Below are 18459 nucleotides of genomic sequence, written 5' to 3'. Positions count from 1 at the left end.
CTGGCGAATGTGACGGGGTGTAAGTTGGCGAAGCCGGAGTTACAGGTGGAGGCGAGGGAGGAGGTGTTACCTTTTGTGTTGTTTGTTGCTGAGGAGTAAACTGAAGCGTTCTCTTTCGTTTGACAGGTGGGAGGGTACTGATCTTCCCAGTCCCCTGCTGAATAAAGATACGCTTTTGCGTGTGATCCACGTCAGTGGATTGCAGTTCTTGTTCAAATCTATGTTTCTTCATTTGAGAAGACATAGAATGCTCTTCGGTATAGGAGCCAGAAACAGGGTCTGATGTCGCTTTTTTCGGCTCCGAAAGCCCTGTCGATTGTTTTTTCGGCTCCGAGGTAACCTTCCTCTTTTTCTGTGCCGAAAATTCTTGGCCTCTATGGTCTTCGGCGCCACTGTCTCGGCGTCGATCGGTGTCGACACCGAACTCTCGGTGTCGATGCTTCTGTTTAGCACTCTCTCGGTCCCGAGGAGGCTGCGTGCCGGTGTCTCGACCGAAGTCGGACGATCTCGACACTGAATGGGCCTTTTTCGGTGCCGATTGTTGGTCACCGAGAATTTGGGTGGAGCCATGGCCGGTTGGCAGTGGCGTCCCCTGGGCCTTCTTTCCTTTTTTAAGGTTTGATCTCGACGTCTTACTCACAGTTCTTGTAGAGTGTAGCTCGTCGGAGTCTGAATCCTGGATGGAAAAGGATTCCTCCTGTTCCTCTTCTGTCTCGAACTGTGGACGCTCTTTTGGCGTGGACGCCATCTGGAGTCTTCTCGCTCGACGGTCGCGCAGAGTTTTTCGGGACCGGAACGCCCGACAGGCCTCACAGGATTCTTCGCTGTGCTCGGGTGACAGGCACAGATTACAGACCGAGTGTAGGTCCGTATAAGGATATTTGTTGTGGCATTCGGGGCAGAATCGAAACGGGGTCCGATCCATCGGCGTTGTCCTCCACGCGGTCGGGCCGACTAGGCCCCGACGGGGTGCCGAAATCTACCCCGAAGGGCACCGAGGCGCTTCGATGTTGAACGCGTCGTCGTATGTGTCTATCTCTAACCGGATCGCAACGATACCGTCGAAAATCTTCCGTCTTCAGCTAACTTTCCGTTCCGAAACTCGGAGCGACAGGAACACGTCCGAACCCGATGGCGGAAAGAAAACAATCGAAGATGGAGTCGACGCCCATGCGCAATGAGCACAGAAGGTGGAGTCACTCGGTCCCGTGACTCGAAAACACTTCTTCGAAGAAAAACAACTTGTAACACTCCGACCCAACACCAGATGGCGAGCTCATGCATACCATGTGTATCTACAGCGACAGATGCCATCGAACGTGGGGGTTTCCTCGGGTAGATCTGTTCGCCACTCGAGAGAACGCGCATTGTCCGTTGTTCTGCAGCCTTCAGTATCCGATGCAGGAAGCGTTGGGGGACGCGTTTCAAATGACCTGGTGCGGCCAGTTGCTTTACGCGTTTCCTCCCATACCCTTGATTCCTCGAGTATTGAGGAAGATTCGCCAAGACGGGGCTCTAGTAATCTTAATAGCTCCGGATTGGCCAAGGAGGGTGTGGTACTCCGACCTTCTCCAACTCTCAACGTGCCCGCCGCTCCGTCTCCCTTTCAGGGCAGACCTCCTCTCGCAGTCGCAGGGGCAGGTTCTACACCCCAACCTCCAGAGTCTGCACCTACATGCCTGGAGATTGAACGGGGCAACCTGAGTTCCTTCTCTCTCCCGCCTGAGGTAGTGGATGTTATATTAGCGGCCAGGCGACACTCCACTAAATCTATCTACGCTAATAGGTGGTCTAAATTTGTTGCGTGGTGTGGAGAGAGGCAGATTGATCCTTTACATGCTCATCTATCGGACGTTTTGTCTTTTGCTCTATCTCTGGCGCAGAAAGGTTGTGCAGTGGCTACCATTAAAGGTTATTTATCGGCCTTGTCAGCCTTCATATGTCTTCCAGACCAACCATCTTTATTTAAATCCCCTATTGTTATCAGATTCTTGAAAGGTCTTCTAAATCAATATCCTCCAAAGCCATTCGTTATGCCGCAATGGGATTTGTCCTTAGTCCTGACTTTCCTTATGGGGTCCCCTTTTGAACCTATGCATTCTTGCCCCTTGAGGTATTTGGTTTTAAAAACAGTCTTCCTGATAGCTATAACATCAGCAAGGAGAGTGAGTGAGTTGCAGGCCTTATCAGTAAAACCCCCTTATACAACTTTTTATGGGGATAAGGTGGTGTTGAGGACCAAGGCTGCTTTCCTCCCAAAGGTTGTTTCACCCTTCCATTTGGCTCAGGCAATTACTTTGTCCACGTTCTATCCTCCGCCTCATCCTTCCAAAGAGGAAGAAAGACTGCACCGTCTGGACCCAAAGAGAGCGTTGAGCTTCTTTATCGATAGAACAAAGGATTTCAGGCTGGAGGATCAGCTGTTTATTGGATACGTGGGCAAGAGGAGAGGAAAGGCAGTCCACAAGAGAACACTATCCAGGTGGGTTGTTCTTTGCATTAAAATATGTTACTCTTTGGCAAAGAAGGATCCTCCTGAGGGCATTAGAGCTCATTCCACCAGAGCTAAGTCGGCCACTTCGGCCTTAGCCAGAGGTGTTCCTGTGGTCGACATCTGCAAGGCCGCAACTTGGTCGTCCCTTCACACTTTTGCAAAACATTACTGTTTAGATTCTGAGGTTAGAAGGGACGGCCATTTTGCACGGTCAGTGCTGCAGGATTTCTTGGTTTGACCATTTAGGCACCCACCGCCGGGCGTGGTACTGCTTTGGGACTCTATTCATGAGGTGAGGAATCCACAGGTAGTTGTATCCATCAGAAGAACGAGTTACTTACCTTCGGTAACGACTTTTCTGGTGGATACATTAGCTACCTGTGGATTCCTCACGGTCCCACCCGCCTCCCCGTTGCCTTTATGGTCTTGCCAAGTAATCCTTGAGTGCGCTCCTCTTGATCTTTGAGGGTGCAATAGATGTATATATATAATATATTTATATATATATAGGTATATGTGTATATATCTTTATGTATATACTTGGTGTGTGTATATATTTTAAAAGAGAGAGTTTTATATATATATATATATATATATGTACATAAAAAGATTTACAGTTATTCATACAATGTGGTGTATTTTTACAATATAATGGATGTTGCTTTGTTCTTTCATTGCATTGCCTGGTTGTTCTCATGCACGTAAAAAATGATTGGTACTGACGTCCACACGTCGTCGAGGACCTCTTATTGCCTGTAGGACGTCAGACGGCGTCGCGTGCGAGACAGTGACGTCCTCGTCGACGTGCAGAGACTGGTAAGAAGATTTCCGTCGAATGCTGGCGCCATGGGAGTATTCATGAGGTGAGGAATCCACAGGTAGCTAATGTATCCACCAGAAAAGTCGTTACCGAAGGTAAGTAACTCGTTCTTCTCTGCCACTGGAAGGGGTCAGTAGCAACGCGCAGACAGAACCACTTGTGACACTGATTGTAGCAGATAGTCAACTTAAGAGAGCACTTTCTGACCCGACTGCCTTGGTCACAGCTGCTTGAGGTTCTCATTTATACCAGAACCCCATGAAGGACGGTACCCAGAGCCTGTTCTTTGGCCTTCCTGGAGCAGATGGATGACTCAGGGAAATGTTTTACTCACCCTCAGGAAGGAGTAGAGGCATATAGACATCCAGTTTGTGAGCAGTTTCTCCAACATGGTCTCTGTCCTAGGATGCAAAGAAGAGATCAAAATCTTGAAATACAAGTTGTCCCAGAAGCATATACCTCGCCTAAAGTTGTACTATGCATGCATCACTATGCCTTACCATATTTATTCTGCAGACCTATTCTGTGCCCTGATTCAAGGTGCAAACCCATTCCTAGATAGAGCCTAATCCTAGGGAAGTGGTCCTGATGAACAAGTTACTTACCTTTGGTAGCGCCTTATCTGGTAGAGACTTTCTATCTGGAGATTCCTTACCTTCGAATTTCCAGGCACAGGTTTAGAATCCGAAACTTTTGTTTGCTGAGAAATACCCCTGCGCACCGTTCGGATCTGCGTGGCATCACCGGTGGGTCTATGACATCACAGTCACCTGTAAATACGCAACCCAGGCATGCATGTCTCAGTAACTTTTCCACAAACCTACATGCCAGAAGCACTGAGCCGTGGAAGAAACTGACAAGTTTGTCTGTGCCAAAACTAGGGCCCTGAACCCTAGTAAATGATTCCACAGAGCGGGGAGGCACGGGTAGGTGCAAGGAATCTGCAGCTAAATAGTGTCTACCAGAACTGGCATGGTAGGTAAAATAACCAGCTGTATTATTGTTTCGTTGATGTGGGGTCTAACCATGTACAGTAAAGGTAGGTCACCCTTCAAATGACTCTTCCCTTCTCCCGAGTGTATGTTAAGAAAGAGATAATGATGGCCTCAAGATCCCTATTGGTGAGATCTCAGAGTTTAGTACTGTGACTCCTCGCTAGTGGGTCAGGCCCATGGACCTGGCTTCCTTTTCATTCCCCCAGAAGTCACTGCCATCTTTTGGTGTGTTTTCAAGATGCCTGGTCCTAAAAGGGAACATTCTAAGTAACCTTTCCTCCAATGGCTGACCGCATGTCAAAACACAACTCCTTACCACCCAGCTGCCCTGGACAGTAGAAATGGAGAGTCTCAAAATGCTGAAGAACCTGCCTGGACCTTGCAAATCCTTCCTAGATGATAGGGCTATTTGCTTCCCATTCCCCTGCAACCTAGACCAAACTGGAGTGATGGCCTGAGCAGATGCTGCCTGGAGTCGGTTTGGAGGACTTTGTACCTGCCCAGTGAAATGTAGGCGTTGCCCCACCCACAGCTAACCTTGGAACCTTTTGAGTGCTGACTAGCTTATGAACAAACACAGAGTAGATTTCTCAATTCTGTGACTACATGAATCCACTTAGAGCTGTGACCTTGTCTGGTGGGCATCCTATCCTCTATCTGAGAGTCTGCATTCCACTGACAATACTTCATCCACATTCCACAAGACTGCCTCTGCCTTCTTGAAACACCCCAGGATGCTGCAGCGGTGTCTGGAAATACTGGAGGTCCTCTTCCCAACCCTAGACAGCCATCTAGTAAACCAGCAAGCAACCTATTCATAGCTTTACTAGTCTGTTAAGTCTGCATGGCAACCAGTCTCTAACCACAATTACCCGGAGCACTAGGTACTACAATAGAGAAGAAAGGCCAGTCCACAAGTGGCACATTCAAGGATGCAGAACTATTTGTTCTAGTCTAGCCATGAGTTAAGATGGAGCCTGGGACTGCAGTAAACTACTTCCATGTTCACCATGTAACCCACATACTCTGTTAGTAAGAAACAAGCTTTTTGGCATTAATGGCCCCTTGTTGATTAAGCCTAGACTGACTGAGGCATTTTGTGTTTTCTTGTTTACTGGGTCCCTTATTCACAGGGTTGGTTTGGTGCTTCCTATATCAAGTTTGGGAGATGCTGGTGCTTGGCTTCTCCTACATGTCCTCATTTGGAACTGGGGGGGTCAGCGTATAGTTTAGGATCTTTTGAAGTCTTTAACTACCTTTAATACAGATAGCAAACGAGAAAAACAACCAGTCATCCAGCTGTCCCATCTTTCCATAGCCCCTTCTCCACCCCACCTCCAGTGCGTAGGACAATACTGGAAGCTACTGTACTGGCACTACTGGTAACGTTGGCCACTTACCTGCGCAGCATAAGCTTGGGGTTCTTCACCACATACTGTTCAGCGAGGGAGGCCAGAAGAGTCGTCATGATCTCTGTGAGGTACTCCAGTTTGCCGTGCAGAGCCAGAGTCAAGAGCGAGGCCACGTGGCAGCGGTCGCGCTGTGAGAAGGATTGCTGCTCCTCAAGTGTGCCTATGAGCTGAAGGTAAGAAGAAACCACCTTGAAAATGGCAGATGGCAATCTGGTTATTGGGCACTTTTATTGCCCCATATTAGGACAACCCATCTCCAAGCTCAGCTGTGGCCAGGTTTGCCTAGCTAATTAAACAAATTGAGCCCGAGCTACTGGCAGGGAACAACTTTCAGTTCTTCCTCCTTTGCTAAGTACATTCTCTTGACGACCTGTGGCTCTAACTCTTTGGTGAGGGCTAGCTATTGCCACTGATCAATCTTCTATAATCCTCTCACCTTGTGAGGGTCAGCGTCTCCCTCTTCACCACTTATTGGACTCTCACATTGGTGAGGCTGATTTCCGCTGCAACTCACCACTCTCCTCACTTGCAACTTCCTTCCCCCACCCCTTAACTTCCTATTGTCCAGCCATGAGCGGAAGATTCGCCCTCTCTAGCCCCTTATGCACCTCTCACTTTGGTGAGGACAAATGGTACTTCTTTACTACCAATGGTCCGCCCACCTTGTTCAGGACAAGCCCCTGCCCCTTTTCTGACTATTTAATCTTGTCTCACCTTGCTGAGGATGAGCGTCACTTCCTACCACCAACAGTTCAACTGTGAACAAGATTAACTTCTCCCGTTTACAGTCTGTGGCCATTCCACCTGATAAAAGCATCATCTCTACTTTCAGACCACCTGTGGATCTCAAGCCTTGAGGAGGTCATGTTTCTCCCCTTGACTACTCATGATGGTCTCTTCTTAAGATGGACACACTTGTGTCTCATTCACTTGGCTTGGTCGAGACAACCGTCTCTCCCAGCCATCTGTGGACCTATGCCCATGCTAACCACCTTAAGCTTCACACTTGAAGTCCTTCTACCTGTGTTCCTTTCATCTTGTTGAGAAAGAACTTACTCACTCTCCCCCCCCCCCCCATTCAGGTGGATGATTTTGATTCTTTCAGACTTGCAACTCACATTAAAGAGTGCCTTTGGATCCCGTCCTTTAGTGACAAGTCCACTCACCTTGGTGAGAAAGAGTTTGTTGTTAAGCAGGTTGGAGAGTTGATTCAGACCCTGCTCCATCGTTGCCCTTCGCGCCTCTGGTACATCTAGGTTTCTCCTCAATGGAGATCCAGTATGTCCCGGAAAGAAGATCCGTTCAATATAGGTCTTGTAGTCCAAGAATGGTATCCCTGTGCCCTCCAGGTCACTTGTGAGGTCCATCATTTCCGTCATTAGATCTGACACAGGAACAAAGGCACACAGACTTAAAGGTGGCAAAATGACTAAAGGAATCTAGTGAGTGGTGGGAAAAGGGAAACGTGGTTGAAAATACTAGGAGCCAAGCTTACTATACCCGACCACTCTCGCATCCCAATTTTACTCACCAGTGAACTCCTTCCGGCACTGGTCTCCCACACTGATCTCCAGGTTCTCCAGCTGGACCAGAACCTTTTTGTAGTCACGCATGGCCTGCTTACTCTTCCTCCTAGAACCGCAAATCGATCATATAGAATCAGACAACAGAGGAAGAAGACTTTCAACAGAGGCACCAGGATCTCAAGCACTGTCCAAATCCAATAAGAATAGATCATTTGGCTGGTCAAAGTGATACCAAAGAAACAGAATTGAGGAAAATGGTGCATTCACAAATAAAAGCATAAACAAGATGGTCAGAGCTAAGAAGTAACCGAACCTATACAGTGCCTACAGGCAGGGATCACAGTCATGAACAACAGGCAGTACCACATACCGCAGCCTTAAACCAAAGAGTGGTCCCATATTAAACAGTCTTGCAGAAATCAAGACATCTAAACTAAGAGGTAACATGCATTTGCTTAACAGGAATTAAAATGGGAAAATACGGTGGAAGCTGCAGGAATCCATAACCAAAGCTGAACTCAATCACAAAACCACACGCCTACCACACGAGGTTACTTTCAGTAAAGCACAGGCCATTTACATACTCAAGCAGAAGCCCATATGCTTAGAACTGTGGTGTAACCGCTCAAGTACAAACTCAGCAAGTACCATGGCATGTCACATTCACAAATCCTAAAGCATCAAAATACGGAATCAGTAACCCCCAGAAAGAGCCAAATGGAGCTACTGTGAAGCAGGAATAACACATTCTCACACACAACAGAAGCCAGTGCTGTGATGGGAAAGACAACATTTAGAGTCCCATCAGGCAGGAGCCATAGCCACAACCAAGGAGGGACTCAACATCAGTGAATATAAGTATGAGGCGATGGCAACCCAAAGAGGATTCTCATGTTTGCAGACTCTGGTGGAATCTGCAGCCATCCATAAACATTAATAGTCCCCAGATTCACAAAACTGCAGCACGGAACAAGAGTCTTCAACCAAGAAGGAACAGCAGGCACCAGTAGGAACTACAGATGGCAAAGAACAACGGAAACTCATGATTCATGAACCCTAGAAATGAGTCAGAAGAACCAAGAAGGAACCTCACATTCACAAAACCCCACTGGGAACTGCAGACCAACCCTCAGTGGAACCCCCCATGTTACACTCCATTAGGAACCACAGAGAAAAACAAGTAATCGCCCAAATGCAGCTGTCCCAGCTCAATCCTAGCGTGTTTACAATGCGGCTCCACTATAGTAGCAGATGAGCCATGTTAAATCTCAGGAGTGCTGATTTTCGAACATACTCCTCGAAGACAACGAACATATTCAAATAGGGGACCAGAAACTATGTCTAAGCCAGATGGTAGAGTGGCAAACTGACCATCCACTGGAATTCAGCAACATCATCCTGAGGAACAACTCTTCGAACTGCATCATCAGAAGCGTCAAGCATTGTATTTGACACCGGGCTCGGAACAGCACAAGCACCCACTGATCTTTTATCCACATCCTCATCCCATTGAGCCCTCCATGAGGGTGTGGTGGAGATCCCGTTACCTGTACATGAAGATGATGATGATGACGACAAAGACCACCACGGCAGCTCCCACGCCAAGCCCAATCTGTGCCTCTGGGGGGAAGCTAGAGTGTCCTTCTGTTTCATATTTCACTGTCCCGAGGTTAAAGTTTAGGTTTCCCATCCTCACCTGGAGAGACAAACATGCCTCATTACCAACAGCAGGCACAGCACAGCAAAGCAGTAGTGAAGAGTCTTAAAGCCTCATTAACAATGGTTGTGCAGCAACGCAATGCCGTAAACACATCACTGTGACCGCACTAGAGGTCTTAGAATCTCATTAACAAAGGTTTGTGCTTCAACACTATAGCAAAAGCACAACTGGGAGTTATAGAACATCATTAACAATGGTTGCGGTGTGCAGGATGCAGCGAAGACATCACCAGAGGTCACAGAACCTCATTAATGGTCCTGGTGCATCACAGCACAGCAAACGCATCGCTAAGGGCAAGAGAAACCCTTTAGCAACGCATGATGCAGAAAATGTGCCACAAAGGAGCATCAGAGTTGAATTCCTCCAAACTGATGTATATACATGTGATAAGCAGCCTGCTGACCAATCGCCTATTTGAAGAGAGCATAATCTCTGAACCCAATTTCTTTCAGGGCTCTGTAGTCTGCAGCACGATGGAGACCAACTTAAAGGTTACCTTTCACCCCATTGTTCCTTCATGTAAACCTGGCTGGATTTTTCAGTTTTTGAGGGAGGGAGAGAGAGGACTAGGAAAGCCACTAGTTTTAAGCTGTGATGTCTGTGATGCTGTTCATGCCTTTTCTGCCTCCCTAGTATACTTTCCCATACAATCAATGCTTGCGTCACAGCGTCAAGGGAGGTACACAGCAATGCTTGCGTCACAGCATCAAGGGAGGTACGCAGCAATGCTTGCGTCACAGCGACTTGAGTAAGAAATAGAGAGTAACTCAAATCAGTGCGTACTTTGAGCCAGGGGTTACCGTGGGGGCCACCGACACTCATTTTTGGTGTCTGGCACTTGTTTTCCCTCATCAGATATTTACTGAGGAAGACAGGAAAAAAAAAAACACAAAGCCAAAAGACAGAGGACGAGAGACACTGAAAATCCGTCACAAAAGAAAAAAGCAGAAACCTGCAAGAGCAAACTAAAGGGACAGGGAGTGCCTGGTAGTGGATTAAATAGGCATGAGGTAGATTTAGAACTCAGCAACCTTGATGTTCAGCATGTAGACATTTAATTGCACTGGCCTGAGAAACAGCACTCATTCTTTCACAAATTAGGCCCTGCTCATAAGGGAGGAATCTTCAATGATTATCTAAACCTACTTGTCCATCTTTTCTCAAGTGCATTTGGACCCCCCCCCCCCAACCTGTGGTGGCAAATTACCAACATTTGATTATCAGAAGAAAGGCGTGTTTTCAAGGACATTAGACCAGTAACTGCAAAAGTGTGAAAACTATGTAAAAACACTTTACAAAAAGCAAAGTAAGTCTCACCCAAAGGTGTTCTGGGGAAATAGCCACAAATTATGTTTTTTTAAGTTACATTTCGTCAGTAACATTTATGAAAAATTAGGGACCATATTTATACGTATTTAGCGCCACATTTGCGCCGCTTTTTAACGCAAAAACGGGGCAAAATACAATTGTACTTTGTAAGTTTGCGTGGCTTTTGCATCACAAAATGACGCAAATGCGGCGAATATGGGCCTAGGATTTAAATATTGTGTTACTAAAAAGGTTTGGGATTCCCTCAATAAATACTTGGAAAATGTACAAGTAAATGGTACATTTTTAGTGCACAATAGTCAAAGCTTGGTCGTGTTTAAAGTACCAATGTCAGGTGCCCAGGTTCCAAATTCAACAGTTTAGTCATGAGACTTATGAGGTACAAGGCGGGGACACCATAAACCAATGTGTGTGGTTTCATAATGCACCAAGAACAGTACTTTACACATTTGCATAAGGGTCCCAGTAGGCACACTTGCAAAATAGCACTTTAAAAGTCTTTTGAATGCCCATCAGAACACAATGAAAATTTCCATTATTTCCCAACTAGCAGATTTAGTAGTTTTTAACAATGTCCATTTATCACATTGTCATTTTTCCATATTTCACATGTGAACACAGTTTGCACACCTGTTTCGGGCCAATATGCGACTTCACATGGATGTGGAATTCCTGTCGGCCGACACTCAGGGCATATTGTTTTCAGTCAAGGGCAACACGGTTTCAAGTTTGTTTTGTCTACTGCACAAGAAGGCCCAACGCACTGCAGCACAAACCCTTTAACTTCCAGTGCACAGCACCACTGCATGGGTTGGTGAAAGCGGATTGTCTGCCACTAAGGCAAAATGTGTATCCACTTGTGTAAGTTGTGAAAACTTATATATACGATTAATTAATGCAACATCCTTTACTGTTGGCAGGAGTGCTCTAAAGAAATAGAGTGAGCTGTGAACTCAGCCTGCATTACTTATAGTGGTTCCAGTATAAACACATGTAAACATGTTCACTAAATGTAATACATTTAAACTACATATAATGCTTCCAGATTGCCCCATGTTTGCATGCAAGACCAAACAGACGTATGAAAGCAAGATTGGTGATTGCGTTCAAAATAAATGTACACAAAAAACTGCAATTTGAAAAAACGTTGTGCTAAACGGTTGTGCAAATTTAAATACCATTTATTTAAGGCATCATTTAGTAACTCGTGTTTGATTCCCGCCAGTTAAAGGAAAGTCACCAAAGAGCATCCACAGATATTTGTTCTTGTACTAGTGTAGAAGCAGGCCTGGAAACTGTGCTTCTGGCAAGCTTTTGTGGTTTCCAATTTCTCATGAGCAAATAGACACACACGTATTTGTGCTCATGCGAAAGTCCGGTGGGAAACTAAAGATTGACTTTCCATATACCCTCCTTTTCCCATTGTGAAAAAGGTTTTACTTCTGCCCAGTGCTTAATTTGTGCTTGTTGTTTCCGGTGCTGAGCACCAGCACTTAATTCTGAGGGCGGGGCTTATTCTTCTGCCTCAAGCATTTACTGCAAGGAAAAGACACGTGGGAAAGACGGAGGAAGAGAAATAAGAAGAGGAGTCAGAAAGGGGAAAAGCTGGAAGCTGCAAGAGTGACCTGAAGTGGCAGGGAGTGCCTGTCAATGGATTGAAGAGCCCCGAGATGGCTTCAAGATTACGCTGCCTCAGTATTACGTGTTCGCACTTTTAATTGCAGCAGCCACGTGTTTAGGAGGAGAGCTTTTAGCACCGACACATTTTTATTTACAAATTAAGCACTGCTTCTGCCGTTACTAGGAGTAAACTTGCAATCTTTTCCAAATTGTGAACAGACTGAGGAGTAGTTGGTGAATACCCTTAAACATGTAAGCTTGTGAGAGTCCAGACTCGCAGGACATTCCAGTTCTGAAACTTGTCCACCAGCACTTTCCACCTCCTTCCAGCCCACGTATGGCCCAGATTACATGTTGCACCGTGCAGATGGTATGGTAAATCCATGCCCATAAAAAAGGTACAGGACAGTGCAGTTACAACGTGCATTTCCAAGTTTATCTCCATGGAATGGGAAATAACTGTGCGGACCCCGTTGACCGGGCTCAATTCCGTGCAACACTGCCGTTAGTCATATATCCCTGCTGTGATCAGGTGGTACACCTAAGGAGGGAACTGCTCTCGGGCGAGGAGGAGAGACGGTGATGAGAGACTGTAGTTTGGCAGGGGTGGGGGAGCATTACATGCTTCCTGTGTGCCGCTGGGGAGGGTTTGGCGGGGGCCCACTGATGATTAAGGGAAGTGGAATCCCGTGCTGGAATATTGCTGCCCACAAGTCAATCTTGGCCTTTGTAGATTTACAGAAAGGTGGAAAAATCATAAGCCTGCTATAATTTCAAACCCTGACCTATCATAAGCCCTGGCAAACCATAGAAGCTATTATCAACATTTTACGCAATGAGAAGAGTGACAATTCATCACCACGCTGCATGGCACCAAAGGGACAAGACGATATATTTATTTTTCTGCAGGACAAATAGATTTTGGAAGCATCGTCTCCTTTGGACAAATGCACATATTCTAAACCCCCACACCCCTGCTGGAGAGTTTTAAGTTGTGTTATAGAAGAGCCATCGGGCATCCTGGGAGCTGGACATGCTGACTCTGCAGTCTGCCAAGATCTCGCCTATCAGAAGTCTTGCAAACGAGTGTACTACTGTGCAGACCCAGGTATGTAAATCACGCGTGCCAGCGAGCTGCTGTTATTCTGCTCATGTTATAAGCAAGATGGAAGAACCTGGCATTACCTTTCTATCTCAAGTTAACTGATGACTGGTCTAGAGAGAAGTTACTTGGGAAATAGCAAATTGGGGGAGATGCTACAACAGAAATGGCTTCTCCTTTCTGAACCAAACCCTTACCACAAACTCTGGCAACTGAGCACCTTCGTCCAGCGGCTGTGGGGCTTCTAGCGGTGGCTCGCAGTACAGGTGGTTCTTGGTCAGCGTCTTCACCGTGCACACACCGTTCCCAATCAAGGCAACCACTTCCTCTTTGCTGATGCCCAGGTCGAGGCCGTTCCCCTGCCAGAGCAAAAAAAAGTGAAGACCAGTGATAGCATCCTACCATGCTACTACTTTCCGACACGACCCTAGAGCTGACCCTTACACCGCCAGAGGACTACTCCGTAGGCGAAGTAGGCACATCACCCTGCCATGAACTTACTGTCTAGCAACACCTCTAGCATCCGCTGATATGTATGCAAGAAGAAACATTGAAGAGGCTCATCAACATTATTCCGCCATTTTAAACATTCTTGCCTGCCTTATCCCAAGATCCAGCTCTTCTGCGCCAGAGGAAATGTAGGTGTTACAGTAGGCCAGCAAAAGTAGTACATGGAAGCCTTGCTAATCCCTGCCTTGTCAGGAGGCCAGAAATTCAAGTAGGAACATGTTAAAGTAAGTACATAGCTTAGCAGCCAACTCTTATAGACCCACTACTTTAAACAAAGAAGTATTCCCAAAGGGATATCTCTTACTGAATGATTTCACTCTACAAACTATTGCTATGACGCGTTGTCCCTTTTGTGGCATTCTTTACGCCTCTAGCTGAAGCTTTCAAGACTGGATTCAAGTCCTTTGGTTGAAGCTAAACACTCGCCAGCAGCTTCGGTTAATCTCAGGACTGAAAGGACGTGTTTGGTAATAGACAGGAGTACTCAAGGAGTACTTTGCGCCACTGCTATGACCTGCTCATCAGCGAGGACTTACATTAAACGGCGCCACTCTAATGAGAAACCAGACACTTGAAATTTTTCTTCAAAGTGTCTTCTACCCAAGTGACCTCATGAAGGCCTTCTTGAAGCAAACGTTAACACAGAGCCAACATTTCACAGTGATGACTATTTTTCTTTGGATACAATGTGGCCAGGCCTTATGTTAACTTAATGACAATAGAGGAACTACTACTAAGACAAAAAGAACGTCTTGTATTGCATCAAGGGGATCCATCTTCTTTTGGGCAGAAGGCGGCTTTCATTTTTCTAACCTCGACTTTTCTTCGACTTCCCCAACAAGTTATGTGATGTTCTTTTCTCTGTCTTACAACTTTGTGTGATTGAGTCTGTTGATTTGTCAGGACTTGTGAAATACCTACATATGGAGCATACTTTAGTCTTGACCGTCTAGGAGGCAAGAACACACACATTGCTGATCCCCGAAAATCCATATTAATCAAACATTATTAAATACATCTCTCCTTGGGAATACTTCCTTTGGATAAAAGAGGGTGGACCCAGTGAAGGGATCCTGCCCTGCGTTAATAAAGAGGCAAACAGACAAACAGACTAAATTCTGCAAGAGACGGTCTGTCCTGGCATTATGACATGTTAATGCTCCATTACCCAGCAGGAAGGCATCAGATTTGTTAAACGTCATGCTACATGTCCAACTGCATTAGGCCACCATCAAACATTTTACCATGGGAAAAGTGAATGTGACTTTTGGTCCAAGCGCTACCCCAACAGCTTATCTCCTGCTATGAGGAAGTGGAGCAAGAATCACTCCCCTCTCATGACTAAATGTCTACCATATTCGCTAGAAACATTATCACTCTATAGCACCTCACCCGCTGCCTGGGCCGCAGCCTTTTGCCATCACATTTAAGAGTGGTTGATGCGGAACAAGTTGTACCACTCCAAACCCAACACCAGATGACGAGCTTACGCATAGGATGTGTATCTACAGCCACACATGCCATCGAACTGTGCAGTTCTGTAATTCTGTGCCCTGCACAATGATAGAGCGTTTCATATCCTCCCTCCAGCCCCTGATTTCTGCATCAGTGTGAGGGCATGAAATTACTCCGGCACAAGGGAACCCCTAGCCTCCTGTACCTCAATATCCAAGACGTTGCCTGGCTTCAGGCTGTAAGGTTTAGTGGGGTCCTCCTTGTTCAAGGGCCTCAGGCTGGGGTTGCTCCTGTAGCTAAATGGCTCTCCAGTGATGCTGCTGAAGGTCTGATGCACGTTGTCCAGGATGAAGATAACATCTAGAGGTTGCAAACCATCCGGGATCTCTGGGGAAGGACAGAGAAGAAGTGTCGAGGAGTTGGTCCTGCAGGCTACCTGTGCCTGAGAGGGAGAAGGAAACATTCAGTGGTACACAAGGCAGTCTCCACTGGGGAATCACAGTCAGTGTGATACATAACAAGTGCCAACCCTTCCAGCTATGACAAAGGGAGACACACACAGAAGCAAACACCAGAGTCCATCCACACCCACTGTGTAAAGGGGAAACAGCCAGAGCACACAGACCTCTCTCCCCCGGAGGAAAACAAGAAACCCAGCGGTACACCTATGAGTGCCCATCCCGACCCGTGGCTGAAGTGGAAAAAACACACATTCATCCCCTCTTGCTGTGAAAAACGTGAAAGCTGCACAGGTACCAGTGCCCATCCCCTTACACTGGAGGGCAGGGAGAAAATCCTGGTGGGGGACATGCCAGGGCCGAACCCACCATGACAGAGATTCCTGGATATTGCTTTCAAAGTCTGGGCATGACATGTTGAGTTGTCACTCATATTAATGGTCAGTTTAAAGAAGGTACATGCTTTCATAGTTTACTCCCTCTTTCACCACTGTCCAAAGTGGATGCGTCTTGCAGAAGAGCTTGTGCTCCGCCACCTGTGCCAGAGTCAGGCTTAGTGCATGCGTCTTGCAGAAGAGCTTGCGCTCCGCCACCTGTGCCAGAGTCAGGCTTAGTGCATGCGTCCTGCAGAAGAGCTTGCGCTCCGCCACCTGTGCCAGAGTCAGGCTTAGTGCATGCGTCTTGCAGAAGAGCTTGCGCTCCGCCACCTGTGCCAGAGTCAGGCTTAGTGCATGCGTCCTGCAGAAGAGCTTGCGCTTTGCCACCTGTGCTTGAGTCAGGCTTAGTGCATGCGTCTTGCAGAAGAGCTTGCGCTCCGCCACCTGTGCCAGAGTCAGGCTTAGTGCATGCGTCCTGCAGAAGAGCTTGCGCTTTGCCACCTGTGCCAGAGTCAGGCTTAGTGCATGCATCTTGCAGAAGAGCTTGCGCTTTGCCACCTGTGCCAGAGTCAGGCTTAGTGCATGCGTCCTGCAGAAGAGCTTGCGCTTTGCCACCTGTGCCAGAGTCAGGCTTAGTGCATGCGTCTTGCAGAAGAGCTTGCGCTCCGCCACCTGTGCCAGAGTCAGGCTTAGTGCATGCGTCTTGCAGAAGAGCTTGTGCTCCGCCACCTGTGCCAGAGTCAGGCTTAGTGCATGCGTCCTGCAGAAGAGCTTGCGCTCCGCCACCTGTGCCAGAGTCAGGCTTAGTGCATGCGTCCTGCAGAAGAGCTTGCGCTTCGCCACCTGTGCCAGAGTCAGGATTGTGTGATTAAGAGATGACAGAGCCCCTTTGTGACTTGCAAAGGAACCTCCAAGTTTACTTCCTGCACCCCAGCAGTGCAGATGAAAGCTGCTAATTAAGAATACCAACATTGAATGAAAAGGGAAACAAATCACATACTTAGTTGCAAAGAGCAGTTTGAAGGAAATGCTGCCCAGAAAACAAGGTACACGAGAGGAAGTGTGTAACAAAGAGAACGACCCATAAGACTCAAGCGTAGAGCAAAAGCAGTAGTTTCTGGGGGACAACAACGAATACCCATGGCATGCTCATCCCTTCCAGGGCTGTGTGAGATGTAATTTGCAATAGACCAGACAGGGTGGACATTCGGGATTAGGCTGAGGATTGTCTTAACATAAAAGCAAGGACTGAGCAGACCTCCAAATAAGGGATGTGATCAGACTTTAGCTTCAAGGAAAATTCAGACAAAATGACAGGCAGAAGGGTGGGGCTCACCTGCACCTGGGGAGCAGGCAGACCGCGACGTCTCCTTTTACGCCGAGCACCACTCTCCTCAGCCAGGACTGCGATCAAAGGCGACTCCACCACGTCCAAGTTGAGCCCCTCAACCCGAATGGGTCGTCCACCTCTGTATAAAAAGCGAGAGAGACGTTGAGAGAGAAGAAGCATGAGTTGATCAACAGTCTTGCCAGAGTAAAATCTTGGTGTGCATCATTGTGTGCAAAAGAAATTCAAGCACGCAACAAGACCCAGTCTGTGCTGGCAGTAAACAAACATGATCAATCTTTATAAGCATGACGCAGCTCCATCTGCCCAACCCTACTTAAAAGTTTCCAGCTCCCATGCTGAGAAGACCCCCCCCCCCACTCTTTGCCAAAAAGGCCCCAACTCTGTCTAAATGGCACAGCTCTTTGCTGAAAAATCCAAACCGCCTGCTGGAAAAACACCAAAACCCATGGCAGAATGACACCAGAATAATCGCCAACTTCCTTCTAGAATGATGCACAACCTCCTGCGATTAAAACCTCAATCCCCTACCAGAAAATCCCCAGTGACGTGTCGTCAGAAAGACACATTTGTGACCTAAAAGACAAGTCCAAGAAGAAGAGGACAAATCCGATTGAACAGTGTGTCCGACTTGATGCACCCAATGGGTACCAGAAAAGAAAGGGTAAAAGAAAATGTAGTCAGACTGGAGGCCCATAAAAGAATGCCAAAACAGATGCCTGGAATGGGAAAAATTGAAAACAACCAAGGTATGAACGCGTGAACTTGAAAAGAGAGGTAAATGCAGTGTGATCTGAGAGAGAGAGACGAGGGACAAGGATGTCCCCAGTTTGCCCCGCCCTCGTAAGCGTCTTACCCGTAGAAGCTGGTAGAAGGGGCAGCGGAGGTGATGCTGGGATCTTCGGTGTACTGGTACAAGGCGCCATCCAGCCTCCTTTCAGCCTCTCCATAGAAGACACTCACAGGAAACTCCCCCACTTCCAGACTCTGGTTGGTACGACACAAAATATACTCCCCTTGAACGTCTGCTGCTCTGTAATCCAAAGTTAGAGCAACACATGACGAAACGGACCATTCAAATCCTATGTATACGATATATAGGAGAGAGGCCGAACAATGATCCAGGACTGGTCAGCTCCCAAAAATTGTTAAGAACTCATGCTCAAACTCTCCAGAAGGGGGATCTTGGGCTCTGTGCAGTGGTCCAGATAGGGGGCCCTTTCCAACTAGATGTTCAAGCTACTGCACACATGCACTGCTGCATATGTCATCTGTAAACATGTACCAATGGCT

The 18459-nt window shown here is 47.1% G+C and overlaps 1 protein-coding gene across 4 annotated transcripts in view; it reads right to left on the bottom strand.

Annotated features, from left to right (window-relative positions):
- PLXNB3 (plexin B3) overlaps window positions 1-18459 on the bottom strand; it is a 255741-nt gene that overhangs the window by 24487 nt on the left and 212795 nt on the right. For all 4 annotated transcript variants that reach the window (XM_069209417.1, XM_069209416.1, XM_069209419.1 and 1 more), the window contains 9 exons: window positions 18023-18199; window positions 17155-17287; window positions 15189-15425; window positions 13216-13377; window positions 8795-8943; window positions 7253-7353; window positions 6888-7105; window positions 5710-5888; window positions 3649-3715 (listed from right to left, as the gene is read on the bottom strand). In XM_069209417.1, the coding sequence (XP_069065518.1) occupies window positions 3649-3715; window positions 5710-5888; window positions 6888-7105; window positions 7253-7353; window positions 8795-8943; window positions 13216-13377; window positions 15189-15425; window positions 17155-17287; window positions 18023-18199 (1423 nt within the window). The remainder of the gene's footprint in view (window positions 1-3648; window positions 3716-5709; window positions 5889-6887; window positions 7106-7252; window positions 7354-8794; window positions 8944-13215; window positions 13378-15188; window positions 15426-17154; window positions 17288-18022; window positions 18200-18459) is intronic.

This window comes from Pleurodeles waltl, chromosome 10, assembly GCF_031143425.1.
Source record: "Pleurodeles waltl isolate 20211129_DDA chromosome 10, aPleWal1.hap1.20221129, whole genome shotgun sequence".
NCBI lineage: Eukaryota > Metazoa > Chordata > Amphibia > Caudata > Salamandridae > Pleurodeles > Pleurodeles waltl.
The sequence above is the reverse complement of the archived record's forward strand: the minus strand, read 5'-3'. Positions and strand labels throughout refer to the sequence as shown.